At 38.2% G+C, this 25,118-nt stretch overlaps 1 protein-coding gene across 5 annotated transcripts in view; it reads left to right on the top strand.

Annotated features, from left to right (window-relative positions):
* Positions 1–25,118, top strand: part of PCCA (propionyl-CoA carboxylase subunit alpha) — a 300,837-nt gene that overhangs the window by 115,202 nt on the left and 160,517 nt on the right. For 3 of the 5 annotated variants that reach the window (XM_030036718.1, XM_030036719.1, XM_041128639.1), the window contains exons 12-15: positions 7,059–7,209; positions 17,736–17,879; positions 19,423–19,497; positions 24,714–24,782. In XM_030036718.1, coding sequence (XP_029892578.1) covers positions 7,059–7,209; positions 17,736–17,879; positions 19,423–19,497; positions 24,714–24,782 — 439 coding nt within the window. Of the gene's footprint in view, positions 1–3,041; positions 3,938–4,437; positions 5,814–7,058; positions 7,210–17,735; positions 17,880–19,422; positions 19,498–24,713; positions 24,783–25,118 lie in introns of those variants that run through there. The other 2 variants (XM_030036720.2, XM_041128640.1) reach the window with 2 other exon arrangements.

The raw sequence follows: 25,118 nt of genomic DNA, 5'->3' as shown, positions 1-25,118 counted from the left end.
TAGTAAATACTCTGCGCCACTTTTAGTACCATTCATAGTAGTGAAATATAGATGGTAGGTGTCCAGTAACTCAAATGTACTAATTGATCTTAATCCTGATTTCAAATGAGCTGAAATACATTGCTGCTGTGCAAGATACGGTCTTGCTGTGTGTTCTGTTGCACTGCATTCATCAGAGAGTATGAGTAGAAAAAAGGGCAGAGAAGGAAGTTCTGCTTTCAGAAAACCAGATACAGGTATATCACTACCCATGGGAATTCCCAGTGTAATGTGTTCACCAGCAGGGATGGGTTTGCCATCATTTTATAGCACAGAAGTATGTGATGCACCAATTTAGGATATGAGGAAAAGCACGTAATTCAAATGATGTTTATTTATAGGCAGCAGCATATAAGTTAATGGTGGATCATAATTGTGGGACTGACACTGTTTATGACCTAGATTTTAAATTAAAAACCAAAGTTTAAATCTAAGGATACAAACTCACTAATAAATGCTTAAATAGCTGTTGTTGCTTCCTGTAGTGCTTGTGGATTTCTCGGAAGCCTTGTACCTAGAGATCTTACTATGTTTTTGTTTCTGAAATACGAAGGCTTCAGGTCCTGATATAATGTGTGTGTGCATATATATATATATGCATCTAAGCACTTGAGAGGAGTGTCTTTTGCCTCAGGAGTACATGTAAAGTGCTGCCTGCCACTGCTGCCTGCTCATTCTTCATGCCTGTGGTCAATTAAAGGGAGTGATATGTCTTTCTCTCACCAACTGTGAACAGAGTGTTTTCTTTCATCAGAAGTATCAGCCTTTTAACTTTCTTGGGCTTCTCTGTTGGAATTGCCAGTAAGTTTTCACATCCCTTCCTATAACTCTACAAAACAACGTGGGCAAGTCAATAGCTTCCAAAATTTGGCATGAAAACTTTTCTTCCTTCTTGTTGAACGTTTTAGACTCTGCCAGACTTTTACTGACAGCTTTGGAAGCCTTATCTGCCTTACAACCACTTGCAGTTGGCTGCAGAATCCGTTTATTTGCAAAGGGTTGCAAGACTTGCAGATAAGCAGGGCACTAACTTCTGTGAGACACCGTAGAGACCCTACAGCCTGAAGTTAGCCCTTCCTGTGAGTGCTGTTTCAGTTAGTCTCATTGATTAGTGACTCCTGGAAACACCTTTTCTTATATGGCTGGGTGGAGGAAATACAAAGTCCTCAGTATTCCTTTTTTTTTTTTTTTTCCTCCTATTTTAAATGGTAGCTGCCATTAAGAGCTCTGAGATAGGTTGAAGCTGCCTTTTTTTTTTTTTTTTTCCTTTCTTTCATGAAGCCCAGGAGACAGGGATGCTATGGGCTAAAATGTTTATTTGGCTTTTGTACAATTTAGGGCTTTTGACTCTGGCCTCTACTCAAGCCTCTTTTAATTTACTTTTTTCCTGTGATGATGTTTTCCTAAGTATCTAGTTTAAGAGACTGATTGTTGAGGGCTTTTTGGCTTTGAGAATAGTATCTGTGATTTTCTTTAAAGCGAAGTTTGCAGCTGTTGAACTTATCCTTATGGGATCATTTACTGTTTGAATGTCCAGTTTTCCTAGAGAAATTCAGTCTCTTGTGAAAAAAAAAAAAAAAAAAATCTCTCTCTTTTGAGGAGAGAAAGCTCTTTAGTTCACACCCTGATGAGGTTACACTATTGAAGGGAGCCCTGGTTTTCACGGTGGCCAATCCCCTGGTTTCAAATAGGAGACCAACACTTTGCTTATACTCTTTTAACATAGTCAGTTGTCCTACTCTGTTCTGGGAAACACAGACAATAAGACACATCTGAGCATGGCCAGTTTTTTAGTTAGTGCTGGGCAAAATAAGTGCTACGTAAAACTTCCAGTGATTTACAGTAATTTTATTTGCTTCTAGCTTCACACCTTTTTGGAAGATGCTGTTGGCTTCTCATTCACCACAGAGGCTGAGATTTAAACAGGTGACTAACATTTAGTAGTCTGTTGTTCCTTAGTTCAGATTTTGTTCCTCTTTTACCCAAACTCTTCTCTCTCCATTTTCAGAGACAGTTGCTATGAGACAGTGTACTTTGGCAAGAAAAAATGCAAGGGTGTGGTTGTATTTTCCTGTCTGCTAGAGTGATTAATAGGGGGTTCTTCCCCACTTGGAGAAATAATGCCCATAAGCTCATCAGAAAACCCATTGATCCTTTGGATCAATGTAAAGTAAATGGACCAATGGACAATAAATATACAAGAGTCGTAGCTGATTTCCTATTCAATAACTGGAGCTTGAAGGAGTGCTCTTAAACTTCACTTTGGTGAGAGCAGGTGTCCTATCTAACCATTTCAGAACCTGTTAGAAGCTTTTTAAAGCGCTTTAACTTTTGCCTCACCACTTGGGTGAAGGAATGTCCAGCTGTTCAGAGGCACTTGGCTATCTGTATTATTTGATGCCCAAAGTTAAGATTTTTTGGAATGTTGTTATGGAGAAGTGCCACACAAAGGCCCTTCCACTCATTGTGATCATCCAGCACTATCCTTTGCTGTAGCAGCCAAAGAGATAAAACATTTGATCCTCCACGGAATACCGTTTAGAATCATAGAATCATTTAGGTTGAAAAAGACTTTCAAGATCATCGAGTCCAGCCTTTAACCTAACACTGTCAAGTCCAGCACTAAACCATGTCCCTAAGCACCACATCTACACATCTTTTAAATACCTCCAGGGATGGTGACTCAACCACTTCCCTGGGCAGCCTGTTCCAATGCTTGACAACCCTTTTGGTGAAGAAATTTTTCCTAATATCCAATCTAAACCTCCCCTGGTGCAACTTGAGGCCATTTCCTCTCATCCTATCACTAGTTACTTGATAGAAGAGACCAACCCCACCTCACTACAACCCCCCTTCAGGCAGTTGTAGAGAGCGATCAGGTCTCCCCTCAGCCTCCTCTTCTCCAGGCTAAACAGCCCCAGATCCCTCAGCCGCTCCTCACAGGACTTGTGCTCCAGGCCCCTCACCACCTTCGTTGCCCTTCTCTGGACACGCTCCAGCACCTCAAGGTCTGTCTTGTAGTGAGGGGCCCAAAACTGAACACGGTATTCGTGGTGTGGTCTCTAACTATCATATCTCAAAATCCTGAGCTTCAGGACGCAGGGTGTTAAACCTTCTCTCTACATTTTCAGGCCTTTCCTGGGCAAGTAGTGATGGAACAGTGCCTTGCTGTTGTATTCTGTACTAGCATGCAAGATCCATATCAGCATCCTCAGTGAGCGAGTCCTTAGAACTTGCTAGGTGCCGGCTTCTTCTCCTTTGTTGTCTCTACTTTTCTCCAGTGATTCCGTGTCCTTTGGGTTAAACCTTAGCATCCAAGACTTTCAGAATAAGGTGATTCTTTGGACAGTCTCTCAACAATTTCCTGAAATTTTCCTGAGTTTCATCTCAGGCAGGAAATAATTTGTTTATTATGTTTTTTTTTTATTTTTTTTATTCCTTGCTGCATTAGCTGCATACATTCAGAGTTGAGATTGCCTTATCTATCCTAGATGTTAGTTTTGTGGTGTCTTTCTAGAAAGATGTTATTTCAGTTTCAGTTCAAAGGACAAAAATGTTTCTTTCTGTTTCTGTCTGTGACAAAGATCTAAGAGGCAGGAGATTCAAAAGAGAGGCTAGTTTACCACTAAGTGACTGCATTAGAATGCAAGTGAAACAATTAAACTATTTTTGTGACCTTTTTTGCATGCTCCATTGTTAGCTTCTCAGGAATGTTTCTGTCCTTGGAAGGTGCACAGAGAGCAACTTCTTTCACTTTCTCCAAGCACTAAGCTCTCTCTGAAAGATCTCAGTATGATGCCAAGTATTTCAGGATCATATTCCAGATTAACTGCCAAGGTGCTGCTTGAAGCCACTGAAAATTTGAATGAATGCATATAGGCAAGAACTTAGCAAAAAGGTATGTTACTGAACTAGACTCTATGTACAAGTTCTCCTTAGAGTTGTGCTGCATGTGTGTATACGAGACTCCACATTTCCTATCAGTCTGTCTAGAAATCCTTGAAGGATTTGGGGTTAAGAGAAACAGTGAGCCTGTTCTGTTTGTGACTGTGTATGTGATTCATAGGTTGGGCACAGTTTAGATGTAGGGGCAAAACTGTTCTCAAATACTTTAGCGTATTTATGCCCGCGGTGTGGTAGTACATAATAGATATCTCAAAGGAGAATGGTTTTTGTAGGTAAGTAATTTCTTTTAAATAAACAGTATACCTAACTACTTCCTAGAGCAGGAAAGCTGACCTTGACATTTAGAAAATGAAGGTACTATTCTCTCCCAGTGTAGTGGTATCTTCAGAGAAAGGGTAAATGCTATCGATGACTTTTTTGGGGGGGGGGGGGGGGGGGGGGGGCGTGGCGTGGCAGGGAGAGGGTGGTGTCTGAGCTGAGCAGTAAATTTCCACTGAGTGTAACTGTCTGTACTTTTCAAAATCTCAACCTTATCTATGAGTGAAGGTGATGGAGATATTTTGGGAAATATTATCTGATGAACTAGAAGTGGAGAGTTAACATCTTGCCCATGTGGTTCATCTCTCTAACTGTAGGACCAATGGCACAAACCAATTGTATTGTCTTTGTTGTCTTTACAACAGCTTGAAGAAGGTCTTATGAGTGAAATGTCAGGTCTGATCTTATTTTTTCTTTTTGGTGCTTTTATCTTGCAAATCCTTTTTATTTTGCAACCTTCATGCTGCCATAGGAGCTACTTGGTTGAAAGAATAACAGGGATATGTGTGAGAAAAAAGATTTGAAGTGAGGTTTAAAATGCTGTGTTTTCAAGTGATGCCTAATTAGATTGGAGAAGAGTTATTTCAGTTGTAAAAGGTGCATTGCTAAAGAAGGGAGAAACAATGTATACGAAAGATAAAGCAGCAGAGGGGAATAGGAAAACTTTGGTTGATTAACCTAGCTGATTGCAGGGATGATCCAGTCATTTTAGAGCATAAAGCTTAACCATGGGGCAGAGATCAAGTTTGGCATCATGGCACCTCTGTTCCATTCCACTCCACAGCAGGAGGTGAACAGGGAGGTCTCAAACCTACATTTAACAAACACAGGGAAGATACCACTGTAATAAAGGGTAGTAACCGTCTTTCATCCATATGAGAAGTGATAATGGTTATTCTAGAAATAGAGTATGAAGCTGATATTGAAAAGGTTCTGTTCTTTAAAAGCCAGTCGTTGACCTTTCATGATCAAAGCCCTGCAGAAACCCCAAATGGAATTATAAATTGTTGATTTTGTGTAATGTATTATCCTCTTATTGAATCAAAATAAGAAATACTTTGGAACTCTCTTACATTACCAATGCCTATTTTTGATAGGTATAACACACTTTTGCACATCTTCTGTTTTTCCCTTTGATCTGGTGTAGGATCTGATAGCTTTCCTGGGATCAGACTTGACTTCCTTTTCCTGTTGATCCCGTTGTTTACCGAGAAAGACATCTTTTCCTAAATTCTAAAAATGCCTGCCCTACCATCCATCAGAATCTGCCCCTGTGGGCATTGGAAGGATGGAAGTGCTAAGTAGCACTTTTCCTGTAATGAAAAGGATTCCATTGTCTCCCAGTTTGCCTAGATATTTCCTAACTTTTTGTATCATGTCAGATATGGTTTGTTGTGGCCGAAGTCTCTAGCTCTTCTCCGAGTTTAGGTCTCAGTGAAAAACTCCATAGGAAATACTGCAAGATGAGTGCTGACTCAACACTGGCTTCTGCCTGAGTGCAGTCCTGGGCCCCAGATGGAGCTTCACTGACTTTGGTGGGGCCACTTCAGATACGCGGTGGCTCCTGATTACTCACTCCTTTGCAGAATTAGGACTTGCTCTTGAGGACACCTCAAGAAATACATAATGTTTGGTATTTTCATTTTAAACAGTAACTTAGAGGTAAGGTAGAAATGACTTCCTATTCCCTTAAAAAAGTACTTTTAAGATGATAACTGAGTTATGTGCCTAATGTAAGTCACCGCAGAAATATAATAAGCATATTTATAAGCTCGTAGAAGATGAACACCTACATGTTGTCTTTCACTGCAGGTCAGTATATCAGGGTGAGGGGTGACCAGTTTCACAGCTTTGATGGAAAGCCACAGAAATTTCTCTAGCCCTAAATTAACAATCTGCATAGGTTAATCTAAATTTGAATTTGCAGTAGAGAGGAGAGTAACAAGCAGGATATGTACCTTCCTAAGTCTTTCGATTCACTGGACCAGTGGAAGTGGCATGTTGCTCTCCTAGAATGAGAAGGCTTGCAGTGAGCAAGTGTTCACAGTGGCTCCCAAGGCAGTAGCTGAGCTGCTCTTTGGGTGCCCTTGGGTGTGTCTAGGATTTGTGGAAAAGAATGAATTGCAATTAACAAACACAGATAACTAGTCTTCAGCTTACAAGTAAAGCTGAGAGAGGAAATACAGGATGTGAAGGTTTAAGTCATGATGTCGTTGACGGTGTTTTAGTTAAATATTATGAACACCCAAATTTTCTTCACTGAAATCTCACATAAGAAGCCTGAATAAATATTTCATTAATTTCCAAAACTTCTTTATTGCATAGTGTATCAATGAAATGGCCACTCTGTTTTAATTCAGAGGCAGAAAACAAACTCCCCTTAGACCTCCTGCCTTGTATTTTGACATTCATATTTCCATAGGATGGATTTTTCAGTTACAGTTTTTTTTGGAAATAGATATGCCTTCTAAAATATCATGGGTTTGTATGTATTTATTTTCATTTAACTTGCATTATTATAGATCTCAGTGTTCTAAAAAGTTGTGTTCTGCTATTTTATGTTTTAGAGAATACTGTTATTTATCCTGAATTTCCTGTACATTAGTAGTAATTGCGAAGCATGCAGTATTATCTATTTAGGATCAATATAAATGTAAAGGCATACTTTGCAGTCTTGACATGTTTTCATAACTTAATGATGCTCTGCTCTTTTGTTGGTAGTTTAAGCAGAAGATGAAATGATTTAATTTTTTTTTTTTTTTCCACTAAAGGAAGGCATTTTTTCTGTATTGTAGCACTTTTCTAGACCCTGAAACTCGAAGAGCAATGGGAGAGCAAGCAGTAGCTCTTGCCAAAGCAGTAAAATATTCCTCTGCTGGAACAGTAGAATTCCTTGTGGACTCCAGTAAGAATTTCTATTTCTTGGAAATGAATACTAGACTTCAGGTAAGAAAAACAGCTCTACAGATTCAGAAAAGTGTTATTTAAAAAAACAGAACATAACCTCCTTCCATACTTAGGGGTCTGCTCCTGCAAAGACTTACGCATAACTAACTTGATGCATGTGAGCACTTCCCACTGAACTTAAAAGATCTACTCACTTAAATAAGCCTGCGTATACAAGACTTTACAGCAGTGAGCCCTTGCACAGCACTCAAGTAAACGTTCAGAGCTTTTGCTCTTTGTTACACTTGACCTAAAGACCTTGCAAGAGGTCACTGTTAAGTGCCACTGTGAGTTCACAGTAAGTGGCTAGCAACTGTGCACTGATGCTTTTCCCCACTGGTCCCTGAAGTTTCTTTTTTTATTTTTTTATACTTTGATCGTTTGCTGAATTTCTCTAGGAGGATGATTAAAACTATACATGTATATTAGCAATAAAAACACTAGCAATCTGCATATGATTGAAATTGTGACTGGAATGCAACTGTGTAAAAAGCATGCTGACATGGTGTAGGATTTTTGTAACATCTCATACGGTCAGTAGTAGATGTTATAATGTACATTGCAAATGAACGGACAAACAGTGTTTTATGGAAAACCTGTTCTACCTATTTGACTGTTATAATGCATTTCTGGTCATAATCTAAGAAAACAGGTATATAACTTGAAGTCTGGATATCATTCTCAAAGATGGGAAGAAAGTTCAACTTGTAAGAAGGTCAATTCTATCATCTTTATCTTCCTTTTCTCACTTTGTTAAATAATGCCAGAAAGACTGAAACGTAGAGTCAAGCAACAAAGTGATTAGCTGCTCATTCTGTTTTAGCTACATTTTGTTAGGGATGTGTCCTGCCTGCTGCTTGTACATGTGGGCAGTGATAGAGCATAATGAGATCCTCGTAATTCTGACGTCTTTGCATGACTTTGTATAACGGCTGGGTAAATTTATCCTTTGGGTAAAGAAGTGAAAGAGGATTTGGGGTAGGAATGGAGAATGAGGGTGTGGCAATCTTCCCCTGTATCAGGGGAAGACTGCTGGTAAAATTTGTCTTGCCTTGCAGGGCAGCAGTGTTTTTGGAATTAGTCATGATAGTTATACTTCACATGGTTTTGCTAGGAGTTTGCTAGGCATAATCTGGTCTACCTTAGATTCAGTTAGAGAGGGTGGTGGTGAATGGAAATGCATAGTTCATTAAAATATTATGAAGAATTTCTGTCTCTTTGGTCATATTATTTACACTTTTCCCAATCTTACATTTTTTGAGAGAACACTTTTTAGTGACTTTCCATGTTCTTGTTTACATAGAAGAAAATTAATTTATGGTTTTCTGCATAACCCACCAGACATTCAAAACCATTTCCTTGCTGTAGTATGTTATTGTCCATCAATTCCTAAATGGAATTAGCAATGGAGTATCCTTGGAGGTGATTCTTTTTGCAATTTGTTTTTAAGATGTTATCTTTGCTGTATTGTGGTGTCTTCCCCCCGCAATGCGTAGTGTTAGGTGTTTGAAGTCCCAAACCTCAAGCTTCATTAATTGTAGAGGTCTCCACATACATGGTAAGAAAGCTTTCACAATTCCATCTTTAAGGACTCCTTTTGAAATATCACCTAAGCAGCTTGACAATCCCCTATAATAGCAGACTCATTCTTTCCAACTCTTAAAGAAATTTACTAATCTTAAATTACAGTACTTGTGTAGATATTCTCTAATTCCTCTATCCCGACTGTGTATTGTCTCTAATTAGCGTTTCAGCTTGAGGCTGGAGAGTAGTAATTTTCTCTGATTTTTCCCCAGGCTTACCCGATTGATCTGTCACTTCTCCCAGGTCTCAAGCTTTACTTTCTGTTCAGCTAACAGTTGTGCAACTAATATCTCGTTCTTGCTCCCTTCTATTGAGAGCCAAACATAGAAATTCTAATGAAGCTTGTCTAGATTTAACTTCCGAACTAGGAGAGTCTCCAGATGTCCTTGTATTGCTTCAGCCTTTTCCTTTTGCATCTGCTAACTGTGAACAGTGGCTAACAGGCTCACTTGCCTTGTTTTTGCTGAACACTCCACGGTTGGAAGAACTTTCCTAAATGATGCTCCTAAGGTCTTTGTCAGTGTGCATTACAGACACAGCTACCTGTCAGCATCATCAGAACATGTCTACTAAATTATGCAATTTCCTGTGTCTGTTTTAACATCTCAGCTATCTCTAATCGGATCATTGTAGCCTTTTAACTTTAGATCCAGACTTCAGAAGATACTTCTGTAAAGCTAACTAAACTGTGTCCAATACTTTGCACTGCCTGCTGATTTCTCCTTTCCCTCCCTTTGGTGTATCTGTCAGATATCTTCCAGTGTTTTTTGTAAATGATTTTGCAGTAATTGAGAGTTGTATTATTATTTGGCTGTCTTTTTGGGGAACTCTTTGGGGATATACCTTTTCTGCTATGTAATTCTGCAAAAAAGTGTAAGTAGCACCTTACAGGAAGTTTATATTTTATTTAATTTTTGTGTTAAGTGTTGCTGCAATACCATATGAGGTTCGAAAGTGAAAAAACTTGGTGAATCAGTTCCATTGTGTCCCTTATATGCTACACAAATCTGTTACAGATGTTTCACTCCCTCCAAGTGATTCAGCTAGAATAATTTATTCTTTGCTGTTGGCAACATTCTTTTTGTTATATCTGCTGCTCTACCATCTTTTAGAGGCTAGGTGATAAGTATGAGACATGAGATTGAGTAATTGTTTAGCAAAACTAGTTATTCTATGTTTTCTTGTGAAAAGCAAGAAATGTCTGCCCTAGCAGCTACAAGAGAACTTCTGTACATTGTCATTTAGGGCACTTTGGGAGTGGCTTTCAGGCAGCTACCACTGTTAGGATTGTTGAGGCAGACCAGATGTTGAATATCTGATTCTTTATAGCTGCTCACCCTGCATTGTGCTTTGTGTTACCTAGTTGTCATCAGCCTAATCAAAGGCAGTCATAGTCCAAAATAGCCAAAGAAGAGCTTTGAAATAAGTAAAAAGTTTCTGACCCCTTAGGTTGATAGAATTTTTAACTTCCAAATTGTGTCAAAATCTCCTTATCACACTACCATCAGAAATGCCGGCTTTCACCAGGAAAGTCTCTTCTGCTTTTCACTGGAAGACTAGAAATGTTCCTTTTTGACTCTACATGAATAGAGTCTACAGTCTGTAAATAAAAAATACCTGTTAGCATATGGGTGTGCAGTGTGGCTAAGCTTCTTACATGTGAATCAGTTTGTGACAGCAAAGGGAGAATATCACATATTCTAGAGGTTTGCAGTACCTCGAAATGAGAAGCATCTCCTGGCCTGAGGAAAACCGAAAAAAGTGCAATGAGCAGTGTGACGAGAGTACTTACCCTGAATACAGTTTGTCTGTCTGGCTCAGGTCTGCTCCTAACCTTCTGCCTCCCTCACTCATTGTGTGATTTAAATAACAAGTGAGCACTCCCTTCTCAAAACATAACCAAATTTCCTTAGAGTAATCTGATTGAAAAGATCATTTGTATGGACTGTATTCAGCACAGTGGAGTTGAGAAATATGGTAATTTGAGTAGCAGTGTGTTTTCTCCTCATGTGACTGAATATTTTTGTCATAACTTTTTAAGGAATGAAAGTTAATTTTGTAGAACACTGTGATGTGTTTATAAGAGATTTATTGCAAGCCAGTGGCATATCTGTATGTTTTTATTTTATAATTAATTGTAGTGAGAGTATTTGTTTTACGTAAATGTTTTCAAGTTCTTTGAAAGTAACTTGAGTCTAAGGCATAAGGCGAATGTAAATAAATTTCCAGACACACATAAAACACTAGCTAATGTTAAGATTTTTGTTCATCGCTTTCAGTGGTTTCATTGGATTTTATTGACCTCTCGAAAATGTTATATCCCAGAGCTTTGTCTTTGTACGAAATGGGCTGTGCCTAGTGTAAAAGACAGAGGAAGAATTTTTACATGCAACACGTCTCTTTCTACCCCCCTTTTAATCTATTTGTCCACTCATGAAAGTATAAAAAGCACAGCTGGGAAATGTCTAGAAGTATGTAGAAATCCTGTTGGTGATTGTCTGGAGCTCCACTGCTTAATAAACTCCTGGTTCTAACAGGTCTCTTAATGGTATCTGTATTCTGTTGCACATCATTAGGCAGCACCTGCTACACGTTTGCTCAGTGAAGGAGAGAAGTGCTGGAAAATATTGCAGCTGCACTATATAAACGGTAGCAGCAAAATATAAATAGCGAAGTGATGAGCTGAGTCTGGATTGCCAGCTAAAACCGCGGAGAGGTGGTGACTTTTGGTATCCGTAGCAGACCCACGGGACGGCAAGAGGTGGTTTTGTTGTCTTGGTGTGCATAACTGCCCGGAGGATGAACGGTGATAGGTGGGCAGGAGTGTGGTGGCAGTGAATGGGGCTGTCAGGAGTCAGAGGAGTAGATTTCTGCAAAGTCTGAATGGCGGAATTTCAAAGTAAAGTCTCAAGCGACTGTTTCTGCTGTTTGCCGAGACTCTTCATAATTCTTAATACTGGAATCTTGTTTTACTGTGACACTTTGCTTCAGTCATTTTAAATAGGCTAACGAACAGTGTCAGATGGTAAAGACTTTCAATTGCTGCTTAACCTGGGCTGGATTTGAACTACTGACCTAAAGGTGAAAGGTCTCTTATCCCATTACCAATCCCCTAAGCCCACCAGAATCCATTCTGCACACAGTTTATACCAGCTGTTCATGGCCATTTTTAGAACCGAAAGAAAAGGTGATTTTGCTGCCAAACAACACTTCTTCACACAAGAGGGTCAGCCGACAACAGTTAACCAGATTTTTGCCACATTCTTGCCTCCTAATGCAACTTCCATTATGTAGCTACTGGTTGTCTGCTTTTCAGGCTTCCTAAAAGAACTACAGAAAAGCATTGCTAATTGTTGTTGACAGAAGAGAACGACATTGTTTGTGTAAGTCATTGAATCTGAAAGATGCCATTAACAGTGCTGCCAGGGCACGGAGTGATATCTTAGAGACAACGTTACCACATAACTATCATAGAATACTATTTAAAAAGTAGAGAAAAAGGAGGCTCCCCTGCTTTTTTAATAAGTAGAGAAACAAAAGGTCATTCTTCACAGGGTACGTTAGTTTCTTTCCTTTGGTGAATTTGATGTAAAGAAAACCCAAGAATGGCTGCAGTGTGACCAGAGCCACCTTGAACAAAGTACTCTGAGAGGGCTTTAACACTGCTGCTAATATAGCGAATGCAGGAATTGCATCTTTAGGAAGGAAAGTGTAGGTTTTGTGGGTGTGAGTTTCTGTATTTTCTTCCATGGAGTATTTAGGAGAAAGGAAATTGTGTAGAATTACTGGATTGTGAGATTTTTTTTTTTTTTTTTGAAGTGCAGGATGTTAATTGAGAAAGTTATGTTGAAACTGTGAGCTAAATAACTGGTTGATATAAGGTGTGTGCTGCTTGTTTAAAACACGGAAAAGGCAGATTCGGTATTCATAGGCTGCATAAGTGATTTCTTACCTGCATCTGTCCAGTACAATAAAGAAACAAATCCTTGCAACGAAACTTGAGAAAATTGAATCAATGATTATTGGAAGATAGATTCCTATGAGGAAGTGGTTTAAATATTTTTTCAAAGTTATTATATGCTATAATTAAAAAAATTAGTTGGTACCAAATGTCTGTGCAGTATTTCTTATTTCTGCAACATCTTACTTAGGAAACAATAAAAGAAGTCTACCTGAGCATCTTAGTTGATGGAAATTTTTGTAGTTCTGATTGCACTCAGTTCTTTGATCACATACTAATAAATCAGAAAATAAACAGCAACTGTTATTATATACTATGTCTATAGAAAAGGACAACACAGGAGATTGCCTGTTATGTATTCCTGTGTGCTTTCCATTCATTCTGTATGTTAATCCAAACATTGTCTGTTCTCCAGCAGCCTTTCTGAAAAGCTGTTTTTTACTATGTGCTCCCAAACCCCATATACATGTGAACTATTTTGCAGAAAGAAGATGTGACCCCAGAGTGCTCCTGCTCATAGTAGTCAGGAGGGTGGCATGCCTGAAGAGCAGAACATGCGTGCACCTCTGTTGCTGTTCAGTTCTCTGAAATAGAAACCAGGCTTACCAAAATAAAGGGGGTTGAGGAGCATCTGTAAGTTGGTGGGTTTGGGTCAATTGATACTGGATTTGAATGCAGCAGAAAAGCGCATGGGACTCCAGGTGAATCATGTTTCCTAGAAGCTGAGGTGTATGTTGAAAGTTAGTTTTGAGATTATTTATCTGAATGTAAAGGAGTATATGACACCAACTAGGGACTTACAGTAGTAGGGGTGACATAGGCTGTAGTTTTAAGTCTACTGAAATTTAGATTTTCTTGGCCACTGTGGTCTGCTTGACTGCTCCAGCTGGTGTGTGAGTAACTTGATGCCTTATGCATACAGGGGTAAGAGAGCAATCTGAGAGAGTATCCAGAAGTGTTTGCTATTAGATCTGAGTACCTTGATGGTCTTGCGAAAAATGCATCCTGAAATTATTCCCCTGAATATAATGGGAGCAGTCATTGCTAATTTAACTCTTAGCTCCCACTATTCATAAAAACTGCATGACTGTCTTTGTAGCTGTGGATGAACCCCAGTATGGTAAAGCTTTCAGACCGTTGGCAGTCACAGAACAGCAGAATTAGCAGCCTCTCCGTACTGTTTTGGGGACGGATGCTAACTGGACTGCGATGTTGTTAGGCTCCTCTAGCTCTTTTGTACCTGCTTCACCATCTGTAAACTGGGACTTAGGTATTCTTTTCTTACAGGCTTTACCACTAGTGTCTCTTGCTGTATAAACTGGAAAAGGCTAGGGAAGCAAAAACACTTGTAATGCTGACAGGGAATCTGATTGCTGTGAGATGTCAGAAGAAGAGCAGATCCAGTATGAAGGGGAAGCACTTTCCCTTTATCCCGTATCGAGATTGCTGGCCATAACAGGTATGGCTTTGTGGACTTGAAAGCAGGAATGTAAGTGGCATTTTTCAGAGAAAGAGGTGTGTGTGGATCACAGAAAGTGAGGAGTAAGACTTTTTACAGGAGGTATGTATTGTACTTACGTGCATTGAAACGATGACTTGTTTTAAATTGTTTATGACCAGATTTGGTATAAGTAAAGGAACTGCTAGTAAAGGTGATGCTTTCGGCAGCTAATTGAGAGTTATTGGTGATCAATTTTTCTGCTTGTCCTGTTGAGAATAAGGTACAGCTGTCTTGATATAGCTATGATCTGTAGATTGCTTGCTGCAGACATGTCTGGTTTTGCCCTTTGCGTTAAAGGACAGAGATAATGTGTGAATTTACCCACTATGATATAACCATACCACCAATGGCTCTTACCTTATTGACTAGGGCTTCACTGGCAAGATCTTGGATCAGCTGACTACAAAATTGAGTATGGTCCAAAGCTAAGAGAGTTGATCAATTGAGTATGATTCAGCTCTGTTTGTGAGCATACTTGCATTCATCTCTAAAAATTTAGTCCTTGACTTAGCATCCATAAAATCTCAAGTAAAGGCTGTTGATGGAGAGGAGGTATAGCATAGAATTAATGGAAGAAAATAGAACAGGCAGGCAAAACAGGAGTGACACCTGAAGTAGAAGGCTGAAAAGTAAGAGGAAGGCATTTAAAGCCTAGGTTTTAAAGTGATTTAAAAATAGATACGGCAATTACCTTAGTCAAATAGCTGCAACAGTTACTGTAGAGCTTTCATAAGGAGGGAATGATGATGTCTGTGTTTTCTTTTTTTGGGAGGGGAAGGAGAAGAGGGGTCTGATTTCTTCGCTTCTCCTACCCCCCATCCTTCCTTGCTTCGTAAAAGATTAGAGCTTTAATTTGAGATTCTGCATGTATCTCTCTGTGGGTGGATTCTTGCACCTCCAAAACCTTGTTGCAGGGTGCTTGTTGAACGAGGATGTGGCATTACTGCTTGGTTACTGTCCTTTTGTACTGTATGCTGAAGCATATTCTGTATAATGCTAAAAATACTGACCCCCTCCTGCCCTCCCCTTGCTGAAAGAAAACTGGAAATGCTGAAACAAGTGCGGTTTGAGCTGTGCACCTCTGTGAAAGGTTAAAGTTACAAATAAGTCAACTACGATTTCAAGGTTAAAATTCTCTGCTACCCCATTTTGGTCATCTGATGGTCTTAATATATACTAAAATGCATTTTAAACGTATTTGGTTCCCCAAAATTAGTGATATGATAGGTACTGTCTAAATTATGCCTAAATAGCACTAGTTGAAGCTCAGTCCTAAAAGAAAGCAGAACAACTTCTTCCCACCCCCCAAAAAAAACCCTCAAAAAATTTTCCTCATCATATTTTCTGAAAGCTGTTTTTTGTGCAGACACAAAGGGAGTATTTTGAAGAAACAGAAGAAAATATTGACCAAGTCAAAGATCTGTATTGAAGAATGGATTAAATAAATGTTTGTGAGTCGTAAGAACCAAACAACAAAAATATTTTTCTTTCCAGAAACATTCCATCCTATTTTGATCATCAACAATAAATCTGAAAACAACAATGAAGCTATTGAATCTGGAATGCCAATTGCTATCCAAGAAAAATGACAGTATAACTAAATAATGCAGATGTCTTTGGGGGGAAAAAAAAGAAGAAGAAATATTGCATTTTAATTATCTGGAATGTTAGAATTCCAAATGTGTTCTAAACTTGAAGGTAATTTTTTAAAATTTAAATTCCAAAATAAGAGAAAAAGATCTATTGTCCAAATATGAATGTGTGATAACTTTCTATTAAAACTTAGGGAGTTTTAATAGAAACTTCAAGTCTTAATAGAAATTGAATTGCTTCAATTTAACACTGCAGGATAGACACTGAGATGTTTCATAGATTCTCCAAATACTGTTATTAAGCTTGACATGCTGGAGAATATCATGTGTTAGGCAGAATCAAGATTGAATCCCAAAGGTACATCCTTAAACTGTATAATCAGATTCCCATTTCAATGTCACTTTTATCCTTCAAAGAATAGATGCTTGTTTCAGTGATGATTTGTCATTAAAATTATGTCAAAACGTCTTAAAATGTTGTTGAAACTCTAAACAAACTCACAGCACACACAGGGCTAATTATGGATGCCATCTGTTTATTTTTACAAAGCTTTTTTTCTTAAAGACCAAAGCATCTTCTTGTTCTGATAAGCCATGAGATTATTATAATGACTAAATGTTTTCCTTAATACTAGCGTACTTGAAGGAAGAAAGACAAGTGGTTTGGTCACTGACCTTTTCCTGTGTCACAAAATGTACGTGGTATGACACCTTGTGATAGAGAAACCATTGTGAAATGTGTTTTCTTAAGGTATTTTGGCCCTTGGAACACAAACATTTTATAATAAAAATGGCAGTTCTGTCATACATTCTATATGGAAATTCTTAACAGCTGTCTCGGTGTGATAGAACATGCTTTTAACATGCCTGCCTTTTACTTCATCTATATGGTGCACCCTCCTATCTTTGGGTGCTTTTTTACTGTACTATGTCTAGGTAAAGATTTTCTTAAAGTTAGTAAATGTCTCTGTTTATATCCCTATTTCAAAGAAAAACGCGTGTGTGTATGTGCATATGCGCGCACATGTGTGCATGCTTGTACGCACATGCTGGGTTAGTGTGAACGACGGGTATTCCCATGGCAGCATCATCCAAAGCCGTTAGCAGCAATTTGCTGAGAGCGCAGAGTGACTCTGCTGGTCCAGCCCAGCTATTGTGCATGCTAAGCACTAAACAGATAAGTCTGGAGGGGGAAAAAAAATTGAAGGATCCATCTGCTCATTTCTGCTACACTGCGCTGATGCAAGATTACGCTAATCTGGTCGCTTGTCAGGACAGGTTAGTGAAAGCAGGCGAATGGGTGAGATTCAGGGTAGGCTAGTTCCATGGAAAATGTAAGCAGCTCCTGTATGTGCCGTGTTAAGTGTAGCAGAACGGGTTGATTATCAGCTACTTTGAGATTTTCAGTTAAAATATATTTCTGGCTACAGCGTGAGTCCTTTCAAAACAAAATCAAATGGGAAAAGCTTCTGAATTTAGAAAAATTAACTCATCTCTAGGTGCATTTGAATTTGTAAAATAAATGGAAAAAAAAAAAAAACCAAACCAAAAAAACCAAACCCCAAACCAACCCTGCAAAACCCCAAACTCTCCTAGGTGTTCTCTATAGTCTTCCTTTTGTATGCTGCTCTTAGTTACTGTGATCTGCTAATTATTTTATTTTGGGGGGCTTCCCTGCAAAGAAGGTGGTTGCTGGAGTTTGTCAAGTAGAAATTTTTGGGGGAGAAAGACCAAGGTGGGAATATATTCTTTGTCTTTTCTTTGGCTGGTCTAATTTCTTGTTTATCTGTGGTTGTTTATGGAGAGGGAGGGTTTTTTTTTTTGTTGTTGTTGTTGTTTTGTTTTGTTGTTTTTGTTACCTACTGACTGACAGTTCTCGACCTTGCAGGTTGAACATCCCGTCACAGAATGCATTACGGGCCTGGACTTAGTCCAAGAAATGATCCGTGTTGCTAAGGGTTACCCTCTCAGGCACAAACAGGCTGATATTCCCATCAACGGCTGGGCGGTTGAATGTCGAGTTTATGCCGAGGTAAATGAGCGGTAATGGGGAGGAGGGTAGGTGGTTGAATTGTGGAGTAGTAATACCCAGGTGTGGATAGATGCCAAGGTGAAGTCAAGGAATATCATATGAAAGTCACGATTTAGTGTATGTAACACAAACGGTTAATGAGCTTTTGTAGAATTGTAGAAATTTTATTTTTTCATATAAAAATACAGTTTGTATTTCAACATAGCTTTTTTCCAAAAATCAAAATTAAAAATGGTAAAAGAGATAACTAAGGTTTATTTCTAAGGACATTTGCTATATGTTCTGTTCGCATTTAATGATGAAGTGGTGGAGTTATTTGCTAACAGTTAACTAGTGTTTCCAGGTTTAACTTGTGTGCTTGAAACTTGTTGACTTAAAAAGACAGTTGAAATTCAATGGCTTACATAATTTTTGTTGTTGTACTAAAACATTTTAATAGGTCATTGAAAAAGCAAGTTACATGTCTTCTGAAACTATAGTTTATAGGACAAACTTTCAAAGTGCCTTCCAAGACAATAACTTTATAATTATGGTACAACTCTCTATCTCACCTTAAAAAAGCTTACTAAAATATAAAACCCATTTTCAAGCATGTTTGGGATGTTTCAAGGTAACATCTTTTTGCTGTCATTTTTGATACATGAAAATCAAGATTTGTTAATTAAAAAAATGATGCCTAGCTTTGTTCATTTTGTTTTAGGAGTGTTGTAGCTAACTGTGCTTTTCAAACATAATTCAGCACCTTGAGATGTTTTTTCCATCGCTTAACTATTGAGACTTTTGTGACCCAGGGCATCTTTATTTTGCTTTTTTCTTTCTCTTTGTGACATGTACAGAATCTTCAACTTGCTCTACTGATTACCAGTTATATGAACTATTTTGATAAAGAATAAATATTTGCCTTGTGATTGGCGTGGAAGCTATTCTGAGTATGACTAGGCTTTACCCTGGAGTAACTGATGCTTGGGCTTTTTTTTTTTTTTGTTCAACTTAGATTCCCTCACATTTATAAGTAATGGATCCAACTACTTAGCCATGAATTTGGTTATTCTGTAGGCCATATATTTATTTGCTGTCCTATTAAATTAATATGGGTATTGCATTATGTAGGAGATTTCCAAAGGCATAAAGGTCAGTTTGATTTCTTAAGATAATTGAATTTCCAACTGCCCTTTTTATCTCTGAAATTTTTTTCCTTATACTCTCTTTTCAACTCTACCCATCCTACTTTCCCATCCTTCTTCCAAGGCAGTGTAGCAAATGAAAATGTCATCTTTGTATATTTTGGTGGTGCACTGTAGCTGTGTGCAGTGCACTTCTTTTCTGCTTTTTGACTGCAATGCAAGAGAATTTATATGCTTCCAGTTCTTTATTTGGAGTCGCAGGGGTAGCTGGAGGAAGAACTGTACTCCAACACAAGTAATTCTGGGGAAGAAAATAAAGTTATTCCAGCAGAGATTTCTGTTAGACTTCAAGCTTTTTACCATTATCTTCTCTGCATCTGTAAAAGCTTAATGCTTTCTTGTGTTGAATTTTATTTCAGGATCCCTACAAATCTTTTGGCCTGCCATCCATTGGTAAACTGTCTCAGTATCAGGAACCATTGCATGTGCCAAGTGTAAGTAACTTGGTTCTGGTTTTCATAGGTGCTGAGTGTCTCTTTTATAGACAGAGACTATATGTGCTCAGCAGCTTTGTAAATCAGGCCTGTTTTCCAGTTTTTTGCCAGGGGGGAGGGGGTGGTGGACAGGACATGGCAATACTTATTTGTGCAGCCTGAAAAACTGCTTTAAAATGTACAGTTCCAAACTGGGTTTAAAATGTTCAGGTTGGGTATAACAGGAAACCATTATATGTTGAAATATTTTGTTACGTTTTATAACTTTCAGCTTAAGTTTTTCAAACACAGCTTTAGTAAAAATACCGTGGTGATTAGAAAGGACAGTGAAATGTTGAGGTGGCTCTTTAAGCACAGAGAACTGGGGACACCAGTGAGAAACTGCTGGTGCTTTCTGTTTAGCTTTGTAGACTTTAAAGAGGAAATTTGTTACAGTGATTATTACATGTTTCAGGATACAGTCTAACTATATGGAATGGCTGTTTAACAAACAGTGTTTTCTGCTACGTGTAAAGAGCGAGGACACAGCCTTCCTGTAAAATCAAGGTAGTCTAAGTCGTAAGCGCACATATACATGACACTATGTCAGTTAGCGGAATGATGAGGCTGTACCATCTGTGAATACGATTATTCAGTCTGATTGCTTGCATGGATAATAGTGAAAGAGTACAGGAGGAATCTTAAGTGTGGAGATGTTATTGGATATATGATTTATTTCGCTTCTTAAATTGTTTTTGCCCGTGTACTTTCCGAAGGGACCTGACCCTTTCTGGTCTTTAAGGCTTCATGCTGTGTTCAAAGCCTGAAAGCAGAAAAAAATTGTGAAGATCTAAAAGGCATTATGTGATCTTAAAGAGGAGATAAGGGAAAAAGGTATCATTGGATGTATCTAAACTTTTTTTTTTTAATGAAACAAAGAATGTATTTAATAAGAATTTATAATGAATACTCCGATGGTTGTTAGAAGTTTTCACCACGTTGTAATAGCTAACAGGATGTCAAACATTTTGCCCTTGCAAGTTTTTGCAATTTGCAATTTTCCAAACGTGAGACCTGTTGAAAGTACAAGTGATAATGGACAAACTATACCCCCTACAGTCTTTGTCCCACCAAATCTTTCTTCAATTAATGCTGCAGCAGGAGTTTTATGTAATAACATTTGCGCTTGTGAGCCATCCATACAAAGAAAAAACAATTAAAATGCCTTAAATGTTCTGCTTACTGCTGTTATTTGCTTGTGTGAATGTTGCATGTCAGCTAAATGGACCACGGAATAGATAAAGTGATTGGGTGCAGGAGAGTGCACACTAAGCTTTGTCTATCATTATTGCTGGGAGCAATCAAATTGATGCCAGCAGGACAGTAGACGCGTTGACAGCTGTAATTATGTATCTCCATGGTGATCACTTTTGGCCTGTCATGGAGGCCCATGAGTCCCCTCCCTTGCAAGCATTTAATCAGATTGGGCTGTCACTTGTCAGGTAGATGGGGTGGGCTGGGAGTTGTGCTTAGGGGGAGAGGTGAATTGAAAATGAAGGGTGGGAGATGCCTGATTGCTTCACGTGGTCCATCGTGGTACCGAAGAAAGAAATTTTAATTACGCTGGAGGCTTCAGAGCAATGGCTTGAGGAACTCACATGGAGTGTCTAGGCTGTTCTCTTTCTGTTTACTTCTATTGTCGTATTAAAAATAGAACAGCTATTTTTATGTAGACACTCATGATTTGGTGTCTTCATACATATTTTCTGCCACTGTGAAACTAATTTCTCTCCTGAGAATGTCATGCCGCTAAGAACAAAATTAATATGAGTAAAAAAGTTCAGTGTTACAGGCCCATTGTGCCACAGTGTTTGTTTTCTGCATTTTAGATTTTAGAATTGTCAACAAGTTGGCTTAAAAAAAGATTAGCGGAGACTTGTGGTGTGTCACAGAGTTCATCTTACGAGTAGTGTATTGCCAAATGCTTTTTTAATTAATTTCTTCTGTGTCTGAAGTTAGCTCTGATTGTCTACCTGTGCTTGTGTGTCAGCTGCTCAAGCTGGTGGAACTGGTGTGCATGGCTGTGTGGGAGGTTTTTTTGTTAGCCACAGATAGGAATATACTGGCTATTTTTGTGTCATGTAGTCTGTAATTTCCTTAGAACATGGTACTTGTAATACCAATTTTTTTTCCATATTTGATAACAAAGCTTAAGCTAGGTAACCACAAAACCCCTAATTACGATGGTGAGCATTCACGTTCAGTGCTCTTCCACACCATAGCAAATGTACTGCCGGATCTGAAGAGCTCCAGCATTGCTCTTTGGCAGTGTGATCAGCAGTCTGGTCTTTCAGTGACTCTTACCAGAAAGAGAAAACTCTTTTAAGACTTTGATGTGGCAAAGAATTGAAAAATACTAGAACCTGGATGTATTGGTAGGTGGAATTTGATGCACTAATAGTTCATTGCAGGACTGGCACGTAGATTGTGCTTTTTTTTTTTTCCTCTTAAGCTTTTTTTAAATCTTTCAGTCTACTGTTGTCCTAGTGTAATAACATGTAATGGTAGTACAACAGCAATAAAAGTGTTGGGGCTGTAATACCAATGAGCTGTACGGTACAATAGGATCTTTCTTTGGTATTTTAAATACCGAGTAAAAGAAAGGAAATATATTAAGCAGAAGTAAATGCTGGAGGTCTAATAAGTATTGCTATCGTTTATCAAGTTGTGCACATTATAGTGAGTATCTGTTGAATTAGGGATTCTTTTTCATCCAATATTCATTAAGTTCTGTCACACCATATAGTTTATAAAATCACCTACTGTTACCAGGCTCTGAAAATGTAAGCACCACAGAGAGAATTGAAGATGGTAAATGTATTTCTTTTCTGCTGTCATTTTTTTAGTCATCTTATTTTATGAAAATTAAACTTCTACAGAGGACTCCAGATTTTTTTAAAAAGGGAAATTATGCAGTTTATTATTAGTTTTAAAAGAGTTTTAAATTCTTACTGTAACTTTTTCATTTTTTAGGACCTTGTACTTAGGGAAAAGTGTACATTATGTAGTGGTATGTGTTGTATACGAACAGAAGCACAGAGCAGGTGGAGCATGTAGTTGGTAGCCTCGGAATTCTTACATTAACTTTAAGGTCTGACTAACCTGCTTAGTGTGGGTCTGAATTACGCACCTTTCGTATGTTTTTTTCTTTGTCAAAATATGATATACTTATATCAATACTTACATGCACATGTATGCGTATATAAAGCATTCCTGAACACTTGTACGTAATCACTTTGTAGGTGCTACTTTGGAGACAAAAGTCGTGATATAATTCAAGTATCTGTGGAGTATGTATGTCATACCTTCATGTCTTATACACGTATTTATTGAGTATTACAAAAAATATCATGGGCAAGGGATTTATCTGGGACTGAGTAGGTAAATGAATTCTTTCTGATTTGAATGTGAGAACGTATGCATTGACTTTATACATAGGCAGACATGCTGGGAGGAAGGATGGTTTAGCAGTTAGAAGAAGGGTAGCTGGGAAATGCGCTGCATGTTTTTTCTGTAATCATGACATGTCTGAACTACCTTCTCATCAGTAGCTAATGTTAAATGTACCTGATATGGGTAGTGGGGGGCCTAGTTAAGCATAGGTAGAGCACATTTGGATAAGATGCGATAAAAATGCTACAGAAGTGCTACTGCCTTTACCTATGAATAAATATGCTATACAAATAAACATAAGTATCTAAGAAATAATGTATAAATATGTAAGTATAAATATATAAACACAAATATATGAATAAGTACATTTTTTAAAAAATAAAAAGAATATAACATCATAAAAACTAGTCAGTGTTTCTTAGTGAAGAAAGTGAGTACACCTGCTAGGGTATCTTTTTGTGTCATTTGGATAATAAAGTCATCATCATGCCCTCATGTGGATTCTGTAGACAAGAGGTTCTACATGTGGTCCCTTGATAATTGCCTAAATTAAAATATTAAAGGCCTAACAGCCGTTGCGTTGACCTTTTTCTGCCTTGCTGCAGACAGATGAGCTGCTGTTTATTACAAAGGTTCCTTCCCACAGGTGAAGATTTAAGTGAGATTCCAGGACCCTCTTTCCCACCTCCTTTACAATGCAGTATATCGGAGCCCTGCTGCTTCAACAGCTTTGATTAGAGCCCTCCATCCTTATGATCCTCAGAATGCGATTGTCACTCTCGAGTTATTTTGATTAGTTTTTAAAAAATATTTCAGATTCCAGTGCTCAAAAGCAGCAATTTAATAAATATTTATTCCCCAGAAATTGCTCATTTGAAAAGTTTTATATGGCTAACCTCATTGCTACAGTGATGAAATCAAACTGAGAGATGAAAACAAGAATCAGCAATATACTAACTAACTTGTTGGCTGGTTAACAGCAATCAGCCTCTTCAAAAGAAATTTTTGAACTTGTGTTATTTTTTTCCATGAATATTGCAGAATCAGAGCTTTAATTGGGGCTGTGTCCTTACAAAGCAAAGCCATGGAAAAAGCTGTGTAAACATTAAAGCCTCAGGGGAACAGCAGCAACAGAAAAAAAATGTTTTACAGTTGAGAGGGTGAGGCAGAGAAGGAAAGTGTTACAGACATGAAAACCACAGGATCAGTATTCCTATGGAGCTGATAAGCAGAGCTCCAAAGTTCCTGCTGAATGCTCCCTACTTGTATTCCTATTGGAGCCCTCAGAAGGGCTGTAGCGGCACATGGGGGATGTGATTACATATAGATACAGAAGGGATGTGATTGTAAGGGGCATCCTTCATGCCAGGTGTCAGTCAGAAAAATAATTACAACTCTGTTTTATTACAGGGATTAAATCGGAATTGCATACGTTCAGAGTTGAAGTTTAGAGTGTGTAACACAACCTAAATTGTTACATCAAATTTACTGTGCATTCTAGGAGAACAAAAGAAAATTTTGACTATCAACTGAAGATTGCGGTTGTGTTTCTTTCAAAGCAGAGAGTAACTTGCAAGTATTTTTCCTGGTGGAGGAAAATGCTCCCCTTCCCCCGCTCCCAGCTTCTCTGAAAACAAATAATTCTAGTTCTTCAAGGGGAAAAAATGTACGTGATAAGCTGCATGGGTGTTATGTTTTAAGCCTGCTGGGTAGATTTGATCCTCATGTTGAAATATTTTTTTTTTTCCCAATATATAATTGGTTTTGCTTCTTATTTTTTGAAGGTACGTGTTGACAGTGGCATACAGCAAGGAAGTGATATCAGCATTTATTATGATCCTATGATCTCAAAAGTGAGTTGATGATTATTTTTCAATATTCTAAAGGTACGAACCACTAATTTTATACATGGATCTTTTAAATGGGGGATGGTATCTTAAAGGATTGGTAAATCACTATTTTAAAGGTGCTAGGCATAACATGCCTCAAGGGAATATGAAAGAAGTGAAGGAAGATGTGGAGTAGAGGAGGTTTACTGTCACTTCTAAACAAAAATTTTTTTTATCTTTTGACACCGTAATTATTTGTCTTGTGGTTTCTGATTATTAAAAGAATTCTGATTTAAACAGAAGCCATTACTTTCAGCCTTAGATGATACCAATCTATCTTTCTTATCATAACCTAGCCAG

Source organism: Aquila chrysaetos, chromosome 14, assembly GCF_900496995.4.
Source record: "Aquila chrysaetos chrysaetos chromosome 14, bAquChr1.4, whole genome shotgun sequence".
Classification (NCBI taxonomy): Eukaryota; Metazoa; Chordata; class Aves; order Accipitriformes; family Accipitridae; genus Aquila; species Aquila chrysaetos.
This window is presented reverse-complemented; position numbering and strand designations above follow the sequence as displayed.